The sequence below is a fragment of the Amphibalanus amphitrite genome, unplaced genomic scaffold (genome assembly GCF_019059575.1).
Source record: "Amphibalanus amphitrite isolate SeventyFive unplaced genomic scaffold, NRLGWU_Aamphi_draft 000049F_arrow, whole genome shotgun sequence".
NCBI lineage: Eukaryota > Metazoa > Arthropoda > Thecostraca > Balanomorpha > Balanidae > Amphibalanus > Amphibalanus amphitrite.
This window is the reverse complement of record NW_024881545.1, coordinates 71714-87962: the sequence shown is the minus strand read 5'-3', so window position 1 is coordinate 87962 and position 16249 is coordinate 71714. Positions and strand designations below refer to the sequence as shown.

The following is a 16249-nucleotide window of genomic DNA, read 5'->3' as shown; positions in this document are numbered from 1 at the left end:
CATTTCCCTGTGACATCTCCTCTGGCAGTGAGGGCGTTGCGAAGTTGCGACATCTGAAGACCGTGCAGAGGTTCACTTATGACGTCATAGGTCAGTGACCTGACCTGACCCAAAAATGCAGCTGGTGTCAAAAGATGCGGCTTGGATCAAAGGTCAGGTATGCCAAGTTTCAGCTCTCTATCGCCAGCGTGTTCGGAGCTATCGCGAAAAAACCCTATGGGGGGGGGGCGGCACCCGCCCCCCCCCTCGGCCGGCGAGGGTTAAAGATTCTGCAACGGAGGAATGTTAGCGAAGCGGCCAATAACTTCACATGTCCTCATTTTTGGTGGCATGCTGTCGGTGTGTTGCCATTGGAACCTGGCGGCCCACTCGATCGGTGAATAACTTCGTTAGGCTGCTGAGCTGGTGGATTTGTTCATTTAAAGTGGCGGCTTACTGTCTCGCTGTCTCGATGTCCGAAAAAATGGATGTATGCCTCATTAACCCGCGCCCCGCTGGGGGGGGGGGGGCAGAATCTGCCTCCTCCCGTTTTTCGCCAATAAGTTCTAAACGCGTTACGCCAGCGACGTCAAACTTTCAGTACCTACCTTATCATACATTAATTCGACACGTTCCCTGAAAATTTGAGCGAAATCCGCGGAATTGTTCTTTTTTAGAAAATGACGTAAACCGGAATATTGTCAGAGAAGTGGTCTATGTGCACCTACATACCAGTTTCAGAAAAATCGGTTAAAAAAATGTGAGAGTTATACAAAATTTATGACGTCACGACACACAAAATTTTTGAAAAAAAGATTTTTTTGGAAGTTCTAGACCTCATACGGAAACAAAATTAGCACCATTCGATTCGCCGTGAAAAACTGCATCAGATAGACACCTTTTAGGCCTTAACAACCAACTTCAAAATTTGACCCCACTTGACCTGACCTTGACCTGAACTCGACCTGAAACTCATCCAGATGTGGTCCATATCACTTATTGAGTGTGCCTTTTGAATTATATGAATAAAATGACCCATAAAACATGTGTCGCACATGCTCTTTTCTAGTTTGTTTTTGGTGACCTGACCTGACCTGACCTGACCTGACCTTGACCTTGACCTTTGAATGATATTGTATGCAACGAATATTGTCTTGGTAGCCTAAGAACACGTGTTGGGCAATCAGTCTCCGTCCCTTCTTCGGCAACTACGGTGCAAGGCCGATACTGTAGAAACTTGCATTTTGTACCCTTGACCTGACCTTGACCTGACCTCTGACCTACTTAAGCAAAAAAATTTGGGATCTTAAGATCCTCCTTGTTGAGAGCTTTCGATTGCCGTTTTCCCCGTCTTTCTACGACCATCGGTTCGGAAGTTAGACAGGGGGGGAGGGCAGAATCTACCCCCCCCCCAGCAGGGTACGTATGGCTGAATAGCCCAGGGGGGCGCGGGTTAAGTGTGAGATACATAATAACATTAGGCGATTTTTTACCGGAATGATAAAAAAGAACGAAAATAAAAGTAAATTCAGTTATATTTATTTCAGAGGAACGGAGAAAGTGGTATTTTGAAGGAACCCAAGAACAAGTGACGAGTTAGGTGCAATTTCTGGAACGATGCCACCTTCCTTCCTATCAACCCGTGCGGCCTGCACGTTTCAGCTTTCTTAGAAATGACAACTACCATTTTGTGGATTGATATCAAATTTACCAGAACGATGGAGCGGGGAGGCCACGCAGAAGCATTGTATCAGGCTGTCTGATCTGTGTTAGGTACTCATTGGGTAAACACTGAGCCAGCTTCCACGCCGTCGGCCGGGTATGTACCGCAGCTCCGTTTACGTTGATAGAGGCTCTCTGCTGCTGACGTCACAGGGGCTCTGGAGCCAACTGGTTTAGTGAGCTCGGTTACTGACAAAACATCATCGGACAGAGGCTGGCAGCGGACTGTTCACAGATGCACCTCGCTGCGCACTTGACATTCAGTTTGAGCTCTGATCTGGTGAATGGCGTACCGCCCGAGCTCTGACCAACAAAACAGAGGACAGTGCGACTCAGTCACGGGACAGAAAACTCAAATCGAATGAAAAGTCAACTGGAAATAACCCCCAAAAGGAATGTTCTTTTGAGATCTCAAAACATCAGCAAACGGTAAGACATGATACAAATATCTGCGTAAAAACTAAGATCTTATCCTTGAGTGCGGCTTTGGCTTACCACATAATTCGTAGGTAAATAAGAGTACATATATGTTTATTAATTTAATGATAACTTAAAAAACAGTTATGTTTTGTGCTCTTAAAATGCTTTTTCATTAACCCGCGCGGGGCTGGGGTCTCCAGCCGAACGCGCGGGGCTGGGGGGGGGGTAAATTTTACCCCCCCCCTGTTATCTCCCGAACTAATGGTCCGATTTGTAAAATTCAAACGCCAATCGAAAGATCTCATCACGAACAACTAAAAACATGTACTTAATTTTAAGTTTGAGGTCAAGGTCAAGGTCAGGTCAAGGGTACAAATTGCAAGTTTATACAGTATCGGCCTTGCACCGTAGTTGCCGAAGAATGGAGTCATGGACTGAGACTGATCGCCCAAAACGTGTTCTTAGGCTACCAAGACAATATTCGTTGCATACAATACCATTCAAAGGTCAAGGTCAAGGTCAGGTCAGGTCAGGTCACCAAAAGCAAAATATAGAAAAGGGCATGTGCGACACATGTTTTATGGGTCATTTTACTCATAGAATTCAATAGGCACACTCAATAAGTGATATGGACCACCTCTGGATGAATTTCAGGTCGAGGTCAGGTCAAGGTCAGGTCAAGTGAGGTCAAATTTTGAAGTTGGTTGTTAAGGCCTAAAAAGGTGTCTATCTGATGCAGTTGTTCACGGCGAATCGAATGGTGCTATTTTTGTTTCCGTACGAGGTCTAGAACTTCCAAAAAAGTCATTTTTCAAAAATTTTGTGTGTCGTGACGTCATACAATTTTGAATAACTCCCACATTTTTCAACCGATTCTTCTAAAACTTGGTATGTAGGTGCACATAGACCACTTCTCTGACATATATTCTGTTTTTTTCGATACACTCAAAATTTTGGATTTTATAGCTATTTTCCCAAAAAAGTCAGTTTTTTGAAAAAAATGGGCCAAAATCCAAAATTTTCAAAAAACCGAGATAGCCATTTGATAGACAAAGACAAATTACGTATATCCTTTTTTGTTACGTCTTGATTCCTTTAAAAATGAAGATGTTAGCGGCGTTTGAACTTTTGCCGTTTTTGAGGCGAAAATGGCGAACATGACGTCACTAAAACGTCAATTTCTCAAAAATTTTCCGACGGATTTCGCTCAAATTTTCAGGGAACGTGTCAAATTGATGTAAAAAAAGGTACTGAAAGTTTGGCGGCGCTGCGCGCCGCCGTTTTTGAGATATTGCAAAAATTCGCGAGGGGGGTAAAATTGACCCCCCAGCTCCGCGCGGGTTAAAAGTGAACTTCTTTGTTTTGTGAGAAAAAAGTTGTTAATGTTTTTTTCTATGACTGTTGGCGACCTTTCATGACCTACGTGCTACGATGACCTGACGGGCATGTGGTATCGATAAAGCTACGGCGGGCATTCAACGTCTTCTTGAGGTCAGGCTATTAGTCGACGTGACCTGGTGACCTGAAGATGGAGAAGTGCATTGCCTCGGACGTCAGCAGGGCTGGGAAAAGATATTTTGATTTCTATTTTCTAAACATTTGCCGCTGTACGAGCTGAAACGTAGCAAGATTAGCCAGAAAGTCCACAACGCATTCAACTTTATTTACCAACCGTGGGAAATAGCGCAAAGTCAGACAGACACAAATACAATCACAGACAGCATAACAGCAGTGTACTGGTTGACACCGGACATGGACACATGTAGGAAGTTACGCTGCTCTCTCCAATTACTTACATTGTAGAGCACGGCACAAATATAAGTGACACTGCTGTTTTCTTGTTGTCATGCACCAGTAACACATTTCACACACTTTTCTGATGCTTTTCCCGTACTCAGGGCGCCAAGTGTGATGATTTGGTATGGAGTTCCCTGCTCGCCATTAGCGAGGCCTGATCAAACATAATTCCAGAGTGTGCCGCGTCCAGAACCTTCTCATCTCCGGCGTAGTCAAAACTCTCGTCACCGTAGTCATCATAGTACGGTTCGCCGTAGTCATCGTAGGAGTCATACTCTCCTCCGTAGTCATCATAGTAGTAGTCGTAGTCTCTGGAATGGTGCGAACGCGGCGACTGCTGTCCGTCCCGGTAATAGTCATCGTCATACTCGTGGTAGTCGTCGTAGCGCAGCTCGTCGCGCAGGTAGGCCGGCTCGAGGTCGAGCGGCCCCTGGCGGAACGTGCTGCGCTCCACCAGCCACTTGATCAGGATGAAGCACCACTCGTGGATGGCAACCAGCGACAGGCCCAGCAGGAAACTCATCACACCAGAGATGTCGATCAGTAGCTGCGAGATGGTGTACTTCCACTTTTCGTGAATCTCCTCCACGCGCGCGTTGAAGTAGACTGTGACACCGTGAATCCGCTCGGTGGCCGGATGGAGCTCAGTTCCCTCTGTGGCCAGCAGGCCGTGGTACTCGACGCAGTCGGGCGGACACTCGGTTCCACACGAGGCGTTCATGGCGAACTTGTCACCGCGCGGGAAGAACGTCATCTCGAACACTTCGAACGTCTCGCGGAAGGACTGCGCCGAGTCGCACGGCTTCAGGTACAGGTAGTCCTGCATCCACGGCCACGCGGTGTCACTGTTGAAGTAGAGGCTGCTACGCAGAGGGCCACGCTTCGCGGGCGGCGAGGCCAGGTAGATTTCCAGTACGTGTGTGAAGTTGTATATGAAGTGATCCAGTTCTGGGATGGTGCACCTTGCATGGTTGAGCAGCGTGCGCCTCAGACACCATGTTAGGCACAGGTTGTACACATATGTCGTATTTTCAGGCAACTCTTCCTGAGCGATACAATTGAAATTTTGTCGGTTTTGCCGTACCACTTTTCTGGCACTTGCTCTCAATCTTTGCCATGTTGACATGTCAATTCGAAATGGAACATGGTCTTCAATCAGCGGATACTCAAATTCATGTCCTTTCGGATAAACATAGATGTCAACATATTCCGAAATTTTGTTTCCGTCAAAATACCAATCGTATTGATGATCGTACAGGCCTACTTGGTGAAAAGGGTCTTCGGTATTCAGGCTTTTCTTTTCACCGTCAACAGCCTCGTGTCCTGCAAACATATGAGTGTATGTGTAGTTAAAACACCAGCTGTATCGAAAGCTGAGGAAGTTGAAATCTACATTAAATTTCGTTGCGTTGCTGCGGAACAGATGCCTATACCATCCGACACCCAGGCTGTCTATGTTGACGGCCTTTCCGACGTCATACATACTATCGACGGACCAGTTAAATTGATAGAGGAAAAAATCTCGGTATTGTTCAATGCTGTTGATTGCCGATGCTTCGTGCATGTGAATGTCTTCGGGATGTGCTTCTGCCAACATCTGTTTCCAATCATCGGGATATTCCTGACGCAGCTCGTTTGTTATCAGGTATAACGTTATTGTATCGAGGCTGTACTTGGGTCCGAAACAAACTGACATATCGAACCACGCTTCTTCTATATCTTGCATTGTGCTTTCATGAATGATTATGTTTTTTATGTACAGCTCAAATCGGTAGTAGCCAATCAAACACAATGATATCATGGCTACGGTAAGCACGAGCAGTCGAGCAGAAACGAACGCATTCTGGACTTTACCACCGGACATTGTTGAAAAGATGCTTGGCTCAGATTTTTTGCTCTAGGCTCAACGTCGAACCCAATTTGGATTTTGGTAAAATGCTGCTTGTTTTCTTATTCCCTTACACGCTCTTTTTCAAAGTGGTCTTCAGAAGCTATCCCTTCTTGGCCATTCACATGATTATGAAGGTCTACTCAATCAGCTAATGATAGTTTTGCAATATGAATAAGCTTAGGCATCAGTAAGCTCAAGACTAGAACAATGCGAAAGGTCTATATTTACAAACCTATTAGCTGTTATGGGACTATGGGAAAAGGCTGATATGGACAAGCATATAGACTGGCACGGTTTGCGGGTAAATTGGGGCATCAATGGGTATATTAAATTAGGTCAATGGCCCTGGTCAATGGCTTAGTTTTGCGCTGCGTTCAGAAAACACTGAGTTAGAGTCACGTGCTCTTTTCCTCGAAATCCTCTGTTCTTTCAAAAGACAGTGAATTGATGCAAAGGTGAACCTGTATTCCTTCATTTGACTGTGTGATACAAACTTTATTTCAGGCACACCGCGGCTGTCAAGCATCAGGTAGAAGGCCAGACCCACCAGGATACACCATGGCTCTGGTAGCTCTCCTGCTGGTTTCGGTGGCAGCGGCCACCACGCAGGCTCTGTGCCCCCACGAGGCTACCGACCTCCTGCCATGGAGTGCGGCCGCCTCTTGGAACAAACAAACGGTGAGTGACTGCATTATTGTGATTTTGTTGGTCGATTTGAATTATTTCATTCATTGACTTCTCCTTAAATACGACACAATTTTTGCTGCCCATTCAAATATTGACATAAATACAAAAAAGAACACGAATAATCTCAAATGTGTTCTCTTTTATGGTGAGTTTTGTCAGAACGATAAATCAAACGCTAATATGTGCATGTTCATAAAATACACTGATTCATCGCTCCCACGAGCCGCTGGCGGGGGGGGGGGCATAAAGTTGCCCCATTATTGGACCATTCTGGTTCGAGGACGACGACGAAAAATCTCACGATCAACATCGATCGGTATATGCAGGTGCTTCTGAAGTTCTGGACAACACTCGGTCGACGGAGAGGGGTGGTCAGGGCCCTTCAGTGGTTCCAGCAGGATGGCGCCACCCCTCACACCTCAAACGAATCACTGGAGTGGCTGCCGCAGCACTTCTCTGACCGGCTGATCAGCCGCAGGTGTGATCCGGAGTGGTCACCGCATTCACCGGACCTGAACCTTCCAGACTTTTATCTACGGGGGTACCTCAAGGACAGGGTGTAAAGGCCTGGCTACACTATGCGTTTTCTGCGTGCGTTTTTGCAGGTTTGCGTGTTTTGCGTAATATCGTTCTAGGAAAAAAGTTATAAACAATATAATTTTTACTTTGGTTATATACAAAAGCTAGTATAACTCTTATGTAGCTAAAAGTTAAGGTGAAAAACATCACAAAAACGTAATATCGTTCCTTTTTCTAGAACGATATCACGCAAAACACGCAAACACGCAAAAAACGCACGAAGAAAACGCATAGTGTAGCCAGGCCTTAACCCTCGCCGGCACAGGCCATTTTGAGTCCTTCGACGGCACAAAGGGGGGGGGGGGTTGGTACGACCCCCCCTCGCGTTTGGCCCCTGATCGAGCTAGAGCTTCGCGGAAAAAATGAGCGTGTTGCCCGTCACGAGAGGAAGCCGATGATACCCAATTTTAAGGTCCTAGGTCATCGGGTGACCTTCCAGGTCAGGTCAATGACCCGAAAACCGGGAAAATCGGGACCTGTTAGAAAGTCGTTAAGTGTGGCTGCCATGTGGTTTTCCGCGGTGCTGATCACGAATATCGTGTTAGTTTTGATCAGAGATGATGTCTTAACCCTCGCCCTGGCAGGGGGGGGGGGGTCGATGCGACCCCCCCTAAGGTTTTTCGAAGATAGCGTAAAAACGGCGGCGCGCAGCGCCGCCAAATTTGGCACAGCTTATGGGGCAACCTTTTTACATATGAACTGAAAATTTCAGGTCCGGGTGACCTTGGGTCAGGTCACCAGGTCAGAAAAACCGGTACAAGGTCATGGTCAAATTTCAATTTTCTTTTTGCACCTCTCCAACTCACAGTTTTCGACTGATTTCCTTCAAACTTTCAGGATGTGCTAAGTTCACCGAGTTGTATAACATATAGTCCGGCTTTTTTCAGGTCACTGACCTGAGGTCAGTTAGAGGTCATTACGTCGTAATGTTAAGCCTATGGGAAAATACTAAATTCGGAAAATACTGGAGATATCCGCTTCGTTCTATCACTTTTGTGCTTTGAAACCACGGTACTTAACAGCAGGTCACTTGGTGCTTCTTTGTTTGGTGTGCTTATCCATGGGTCAGGTCAAATGAGGTCAACTGAGGTCAAATGACGTTTTTGCCAATAACTTGGCACATAATGACGCTAGAGCTTAAAAAATGGTACCATTGTGTTCCTGGTGATCAGCCGAATCGAATGATATGCGATATGATGCAATTTGGTAAACTTGAACTTAATTTATTAATTTAAGTTTACTTAAAATTTAAGAAAAACTTTAAGTACACTTAAGCAAGCTAAAAAGTATATCATTCGACGCGCCTTGACGTGCTGAGTTCATTGGTGCTTTTCTTTTTTCTCTATCTTAATTAGATCAAAAGTTATAAGCGAAAAACTTTCGACCTGTTTTTAGCGAAATTTTTACATTTATACCCCCCAAAACCCCCCTAAATATTGACCTAGAGCAACCAAATTTGCACAGGGGCGAGAACCCCAGGGGGCCCACCTACCTACCAAATTTGGTGTTTCTAGGTGCCATAGGAGCCAATCGCGAGGGGGGGGGGTCGCATCGACCCCCCCTGCCAGGCCGTGTTATGAAAAATGCCCTGCCAGGGCGAGGGTTAAAGCATTTAGACCAGGTCAGGTCAGGTCAGGTCAGGTCAACCGGTAGGGGTTGTGACGGGTATTCGTAATACATGTCAACCGCCTCGGACAGCTTCGTAACATGTTATGAAGGCACCAAAACTACTTCTTAAATGTTCAAATGGTTGCTAAATTCGAATTCAGCTCCAAAAACTAGCCTAGAAACATGTAAAGCTCGAAAAAGTGAACCGAGGTCACCCGAGGTCACCAAAGGTCAATGACCTGACCTGACCTTCAGGTGACCTCGACACCCACCCTAATGCATGGGAGAAACATCAAATCACATGTTTGAACGTTTGAAACCACGAAAAGCTTGCAAACGCGCGGCTAATGCGAGCCGACATACGCCGAATCGCGATTCCGGCCAAACATGGTCTCAGAAAAGAGGTCACAGGTCAAAGGTCATTTGGGTCAGGGGTGGTCAGGGTCATGACATTTTCAGGGAAGGTGTAAAATTGATCAATGCGAGGGTACTGAAAGTTTCGTCGCGATCGGCCGCTTTTTACGCGAGTTATTCGCGAAAAACCTTAGGGGGGGGTTGCATCAACCCCCCCCCCCCCCTGTGCCGGCGAGGGTTAAGGCGACAACCCCCAGACCTTCCCAGACCTGAAAACAGCCATGGCAACAGCCATCAGCCATGCCGACGGTGGAATACGGACAGGTTATCGCAACTTCGCCCATCGGACCCAGGTGTGCCTGCAGTGCCGGGGCGCTCAACTGGAGCACGTTGTGGAGCGTGCGTCAGTAAAACACACACTGTACTAAAAGTATTCGTAGTGAAGACTTGAAACTTGGTGGATGTCTGTTACATAGGTGTGACCTAAAGTGGCCGATGTTTGGTAATGAGCTGAATAAAACTTCAGAAGTTAGTTGAATTTTGGTGATGACCTTTTTTCACCCCGTATATGCCCACCCCCACCCCAGCGGCTGGCGGGTGGCGCGTAGGCCCAGCGGCCACCGGGTAAAGAACACATTGCTTAAGTGAAATTACGCTGCGTTCAACATGCAAGAAATCCTTTTCTTAGTCTTTATCACTATTTGATACATCTAAATATGGTCGAATGCCGATTAGCGAGTTGTGACTAATGACATACTATTGCATTTTATCAGTTTAATCCCGCAAGGCATTCATTGTATTTACTTCCAAAGTTAGGAAAAAATATAAACAAATACTTTGCAAATTATTATTGATTTTTCCTTTTCAGGTGCCTTCCGGCGGTGACATCACGATCGACAGACCTATTTTGTTGGACGTCAGCCCTGCTGCGATGGGGACGATCACCATCACCGCCGGCGGACGCCTCGTCTTTGACGCCACCTCCCCCACGACGCTGACGCTGAGCGCCAACATGGTGGAGCTCAGCGGCGGGGAGTTCTGGATCGGCTCGGAGGACTGTCCGTACACCGGAGACGCCGAGGTTCTTCTCACCGGCACACGCGACGAGAGCGAGGGCGCCCCCGGCGTGCAGAAGGCCGTCGTCGTTCACCAAGGCGTCTTTGAGGTTCACGGACAGCCCAAGCTGTCTTGGACTAACATTGATGCCACTGTTCGCAAAACGTCCCGGCGTGAAGTAGGACACAAAGCCATTTATAGTGCTGTTGAAAACCACAATGGTTTGAGAGGGAGAGGACTGTTCATGGTTGAGTTTAATGGCACTGGACACCTTGTCCGAAACTGGAAACATGTTGTGAAACCTTCGAAATTCTTTCGTCGCAAACAACACATCGGAAACATTGTTGTCGTTGTTGTGAGATCCAAGGCATTCTTCGGAAGGAGATTTTCTCCGGAGGAAATAGCGGCAGCATTCGAAGACCTCTGCTATGACAGACAGCGAACCAGCGCCTTGAGAAGCATGGAGAACAAAGAGCTGACGGCGTTCGCGGCCATCTGCCACATCGGGTTCCCGGAGAACAGTGTGGAAGCGGTGGGCACCGTCAGCAACGACCGCTCCCAGACGGGACTGCTGGTACAGCGGATCGGCGACGTCGAGTTCGCCGCCATGTCCGTCGTCTCCCCGCTTAGAGAAGCGCACGCCAATCGTATCGAGGTGGTGTCTTACCCTGCAGGGGGCTCAGCTTCACTGGAACGGGTTCTAAAAACAGTAAATCCTGTCGATAGTTGGAAAGCTGGAGACCGGATTGTGCTAGCCTCTACCGATTTCGACTACAATCAGGCCGAAGAGTTTGAGATACTGGAGTGCGACAGTTGCACTGCGAACGAGGTGAAGATCATGGGTCCCGTGCTGTACACGCATTGGGGTGAGGTTACTGATGGCGTCGACATGCGAGCAGAAGTGGGCGTACTCACACGAAATGTCCGCTTCCACGGCCGGATGGAGGAGTCTTGTTACGGAAACAATCTGTGCGACATATTTGACTACGACACGTTTGGTGGACAGATTAAAATTCACCAAAATTTTACCTCTGCACGTATTGAGAACGCCGAGTTCTATCACATGGGGCAGCAGTCTGTTATGAGTTCTTATCCCATCCACTTCCACATGTGCCTGGATACTTCTGAGAAAGACGCATACGTTCGGAACAACTCGATCCACCACACCTTCTCCAGGTGTGTGACGGTCCATGGGACACACAATCTCACCGTGGAGGGGAACATTGCGTATCACCATTTGGGCCACTGCTACTTCGTGGAAGACGGTGGCGAGCAGCACAATCAGTTCATTGGGAATCTGGGCCTGAGTACTAAGCCGGGAACTTTGCTGCCCACCGATGGCGTAGACCAAGTGAGTACGTTTTGGATCGCAAGCCCCAACAACATTCTGATCAACAATCGCGCCGCCGGATCGGAGGGGATTGGTGTCTGGTTTCTTCTGGCCTACTTTCCCACAGGACACTCGGCCAAGGTTGACATGGGTCTGGAATACGGTGAACCGTTTCACACTCTGATTCCGGCCTTCCACGGCAACCGGATGCATTCGAATCGAAGATTTGGGCTACGTCTTGCCGACATTTTGTACGATAACGGCACTGTCAAATCAGCTAGGTATACGCCACTTGAGGATGCCAAGAACGAGGATAGTGACCCAGCTTTCCTTCACCTAGATGACTTGGTCGCCTATAAGAACTTCGAGGCTGTGTGGATCAGGTCCTATTGGACGCTTTGCACTAATTTCCGCCTGGCAGAGAACACCATCGGAATTATCTTTGCATCCGCTCTGCCGATGGACCCTGGTCCTCATTACGAGATGCTTGCAAACTCGCGTATCGTCGGTGACACAGACAATAAAGGTGAACCCGAGGGGCTCGTTACTCTGAGTTCCGGTGAAGTGGTGGTATTTGGTCGCTCGAGAGCGATGCGAAGCGTTCACCATGCCCAGCTGGGTGTAGCATTTTATCGTGGCACGACGCATGTCGTAAACACGTCTTTTGCTGGGTTCAAGGGCAATGCGCTGCGTGGTGCCGGTGCCATCGGTAAGAAGCTCTTCAACGAGTACTTCACGTCGCCGATCTCTAGCGTCCGCAATGTAACGTTCGACTTCGCTGACCCTGATGAAGGCTCTCGCTTCTTTGACGGCGACGGAACTGTTCGAGGCTTCAAAGAGCGAGACGGCAACCGCCACAACATCGTGCTCGACGTTGACGGGTCGCTGACGACCGTGGCCGGTACAAGCGTCGTGAGACCGCTTCCTCTGCTCCTGAACGCCCGCTGCGTGCTGATGCCCACCTGGGGTCCGGGTACGGCACTGTGTCCTGATCGATTTATCCGTCTGAATTTCGACCGCACCTGGCGTGTGCCAACTTTCATGACTCGCGACGACCTGATGTCTTCAGCGACTGAGACGCCACTAGCGAAGAAGCAGATAAGCTACTCGCTCAACACACGTGAGTCGTACATCTTGCACTTCAACACCACCGTGCCACACCGCTTCAAACTGACACCATATGGACTTGAACTGGGTCTGCAACAAGTGCTTGGGGTCTGCGTCGGCGTGAAGAAGAGGTTTAAGGTGATACCGGACACGTACAAAGCGGCTCGGAGCAGGGAGGAGGTACTGGCCGACGACAACAACACAAAGTACTTCTACGACTCTGCGGTTGGAGTTATCACATTCAGGTGAGTCAGCCGGCCTTTGTCCTATTTCAAGATTGTAAATTATAGCAGTTCTGTAGTATGTTCAAATACCTTCAATGCTATTTAACATGCTATTTTGCGTGAGCTAACATGATCCGATATCGTCCACATGAAATCTTCACCTTTGTTCTTGATCATCAGGTTGACGCACCCTTACCCTCGTGGAGCAAGTACACTCTCTCATTGTCCTGGAGTGCTGGACGAAGACCTGAATGGTGTCTGCGATCTGGACATCACCATCATCATGAGGACGTTCAGCGATGACGGCGACTGTCGCCAGAGAGCCTACCCGGCTTACCAGACGCCTCCGGTGACGGCCGACGGAGCCCTCACCGTGCCCGTGTTCCAGTAGAGTCTACCAGAAGCTACCCGTGTTAGTTTACGAGGCCATCACTCTGTCGGTATTCCAGAAAAGTTCTGCCGAACCCTGAGGCCAACTGCCCTGTGCCGCCTCAACTGTCATTTCTCCTACGCAATTTCGATGCTGAACTAGTCTGTGTCAGGCTCTGGCGTGTTGACCAATGTGGTGCAAATGTTTACAGGGTTTTAGCAGCCAGTCAAATCTTTTAGACAACTCTCCCCTCAGTGTATCTTGTTATGTGCATTTGTCATGCGTGTTTGTGTGTTTCTATGTGTGCTGCATATACGAGCAATCATGTTTCGTGGAGGAGTTGAGGTTGCATCTAGGTGAAGCCGCAAAGTTTACGCGAAATTAGATCGCCATATGCCTAAACAGATGATATAAGGGCTTACTACACACTTTCATTTTCATCAGTCGCGGAAAAGCTACTAATTGTTTAATCGTTTTGGCTACGGCAAGAATTCTACATTTCCTTGGGGCGACGTTACATCACGTCACCGCACCTGTAGAAGAGAATGTTATATCACGTCAGCTTGATGACCTGCAGATCGAGAGGCCAATCATCTCTGATGACTCAGCGACTTTGGGAAAATTACTCTTCAAAGTTCAAACACCTCTCGCTGTTCGAGGTGAAAGATGTAAAAATATCTGGTAAGTATAGATCCACGACACACTCAGCGGCATTTATCAAAGACAGAAAGCAGGAACACAAGCACTGACACGAGTAAGTACAACTACGTACAGCGTAAAAGCTGTGTATACCTATACTAGACATTGACATATGTACACTGCTAAAGCCACTTTTCTACTTGAACTCTGCTTCCTCCAGTTGTGCAGCTTGTAGAGTACGGCACAAATATAACTAAAGTTACACTGCACTCTGCAGTTTTATTGCTGCCATACATTAATAAGACATTCACGCACCTTTCCCGATACCTTTCCTGCAGTCAGGGCGCCAAGAGTGATGATTTCGTTTGGAATTCCCGACTTGCCATCAGGGAGTCGCGATGAAACATGATCCCGGAGTGTGTCGCATCCAGAACCTTCTCATCCCCGGCGTAGTCAAAGCTTTCATCGCCATAGTCATCATAGTACGGTTCGCCGTAATCATCGTAAGAGTCATACTCTCCTCCGTAGTCATCATAGTAGTAGTCGTAGTCTCTGGAATGGTGCGAACGCGGCGACTGCTGTCCGTCCCGGTAATAGTAGTCGTCGTCATACTCGTGGTAGTCATCGTAGCGCAGCTCGTCGCGCAGGTAGGCCGGCTCGAGGTCGAGCGGCCCCTGGCGGAACGTGCTGCGCTCCACCAGCCACTTGATCAGGATGAAGCACCACTCGTGGATGGCGACCAGCGACAGGCCCAGCAGGAAACTCATCACACCAGAGATGTCGATCAGTAGCTGCGAGATGGTGTACTTCCACTTTTCGTGAATCTCCTCGACGCGCGCGTTGAAGTAGACTGTGACACCGTGAATGCGTTCGGTGGCCGGATGAAGCTCGGTGCCCTCTGTGGCCAGCAGGCCGTGGTACTCGACGCAGTCGGGCGGACACTCTGTTCCGCACGAGGCGTTCATGGCGAACTTGTCACCGCGCGGGAAGAACGTCATCTCGAACACATCGAACGTCTCGCGGAAGGACTGCGCCGAGTCGCACGGCTTCAGGTACAGGTAGTCCTGCATCCACGGCCACGCGGTGTCACTGTTGAAGTAGAGGCTGCTACGCAGAGGGCCACGCTTCGCGGGCGGCGAGGCCAGGTAGATTTCCAGTACGTGTGTGAAGTTATATATGAAGTGATCCAGTTCTGGGATGGTGCACCTTGCATGGTTGAGCAGCGTGCGCCTTAGACACCATGTTAGGCACAGGTTGTACACATATGTCGTATTTTCAGGCAGCTCTTCCTGAGCGATACAATTGAAATTTTGTCGGTTTTGTCGTACCACTTTTCTGGCACTTGCTCTCAATCTTTGCCATGTTGACATGTCGATTCGGAAAGGAACATGGTCTTCAATCAGCGGATACTCAAATTCATGTCCTTTCGGATAAACATAGATGTCAACATATTCTGAAATTTTGTTTCTTTCAAAATACCAATCGTATTGGTGATTGTAAAGGCCTATTTGGTGAAAAGGGTCTTCGGCATTTATGTTTTTCTTAACACCGTCGACAGCTTCGTGTCCCACAAACATATCAGTGTATGTGTAATTAAAGCACCAGCTGTATCGAAAGCTGAGAAAGTTGAAGTCAGCTTTAAATTTCGTTACGTTGCTGGGGAACAGATGCCTATACCATCCGACACCCAGACTGTCTATGTTGACGGCCTTTCCGACGTCATACATGCTATCGACGGACCAGTTAAACTGATAGAGGAAAAAGTCTCGATATTGTTCTATGCTATTGATTGCAGATGCTTCATGCAGGTGAATGTCTTCGGGATGTGCTTCTGCCAAAATCTGTTTCCAATTATCGGGATATTCCTGACGCAGCTCGTTTGTTATCAGGTATAACGTTATTGTATCGAGGCTGTACTTGGGTCCGAAACAAATTGACATGTCAAACCACGCTTCTTCTATATCTTGCATCGTACTTTCATGAATGATTATATTTTTGATATACAGCTCAAATCTGTAGTAACCAATCAAGCACAATGATATCATGGCTATGGTAAGCACGAGCAGTCGAGCAGAAACGAAAGCATTCTGGACTTTACCGTCGGACATTGTTGAAAAGATACTTGAGGCAGATTAGCTTGTTCTAGGCTCAACTTCGAGCCGAATTTGCCAAAATACTGCTACTTTTACAGCTCCTCAACACGTTTTGTTCTTCGAAGTGTTCTTCAGTAGCTCGTCTAGCTTTGCCATTTACAAAGTCTACTCAATTAGCTAAAGACAGGCTTGCTTTGTGAATAAACTTACGCATCAGTAAAGACTAGAACAACGTGAAAGACGCACGGTCATATATTTAAAAGCCCATTAGCCGTTGTTTGGGATATGGGAAGAGACTGAAAACTTGCATCGCTTGCGGCGAAATTGAGTCATCGATGTTGTACAATTTAACAACTGACTTAGGTCAAGCTCCTAGTTCAATATACCCTGCAA

The 16249-nt window shown here is 47.8% G+C and overlaps 2 protein-coding genes across 4 annotated transcripts; one reads left to right on the top strand and one right to left on the bottom strand.

Moving 5' to 3' along the window:
* The first annotated feature begins 1885 nt into the window (after nucleotides 1–1885).
* Nucleotides 1886–13451, top strand: LOC122377747 (cell migration-inducing and hyaluronan-binding protein-like). Its single transcript, XM_043358127.1, has 4 exons — nucleotides 1886–2130; nucleotides 6314–6487; nucleotides 9906–12775; nucleotides 12935–13451. Exons 2-4 carry the CDS (start codon nucleotides 6368–6370, stop codon nucleotides 13143–13145), a joined length of 3201 nt encoding a protein of 1066 aa, XP_043214062.1. The 5' UTR covers nucleotides 1886–2130; nucleotides 6314–6367; the 3' UTR covers nucleotides 13146–13451.
* LOC122377748 lies at nucleotides 3764–6156 on the bottom strand. Of its 3 annotated transcripts, none has more exons than XM_043358128.1 (2): nucleotides 6042–6156; nucleotides 3764–5241 (listed from the first exon to the last, which is right to left on the bottom strand). In XM_043358128.1, the coding sequence occupies exon 2, from the start codon at nucleotides 5042–5044 to the stop codon at nucleotides 4016–4018; it is 1029 nt and encodes a 342-aa protein (XP_043214063.1). In that variant the 5' UTR covers nucleotides 5045–5241; nucleotides 6042–6156; the 3' UTR covers nucleotides 3764–4015. The 3 variants fall into 3 exon arrangements, with proteins under 3 accessions (XP_043214063.1, XP_043214065.1, XP_043214064.1); XM_043358130.1 differs by having other exon boundaries at nucleotides 6102–6156; XM_043358129.1 differs by having other exon boundaries at nucleotides 6084–6108.
* Nucleotides 13452–16249: the final 2798 nt, after the last annotated feature.

Excerpts from the sequence above, each read along its gene's own strand:
- LOC122377748 (XM_043358128.1), bottom strand. The coding sequence starts at position 5,044 with ATGTCAACATGGCAAAGATTGAGAGCAAGTGCCAGAAAAGTGGTACGG.
- LOC122377747 (XM_043358127.1), top strand. The coding sequence starts at position 6,368 with ATGGCTCTGGTAGCTCTCCTGCTGGTTTCGGTGGCAGCGGCCACCACG. Across the intron at positions 6,488-9,905 it reads CCTCTTGGAACAAACAAACG|GTGCCTTCCGGCGGTGACAT; the intron begins GTGAGTGACTGC and ends TTTCCTTTTCAG. Across the intron at positions 12,776-12,934 it reads GTTGGAGTTATCACATTCAG|GTTGACGCACCCTTACCCTC; the intron begins GTGAGTCAGCCG and ends CTTGATCATCAG.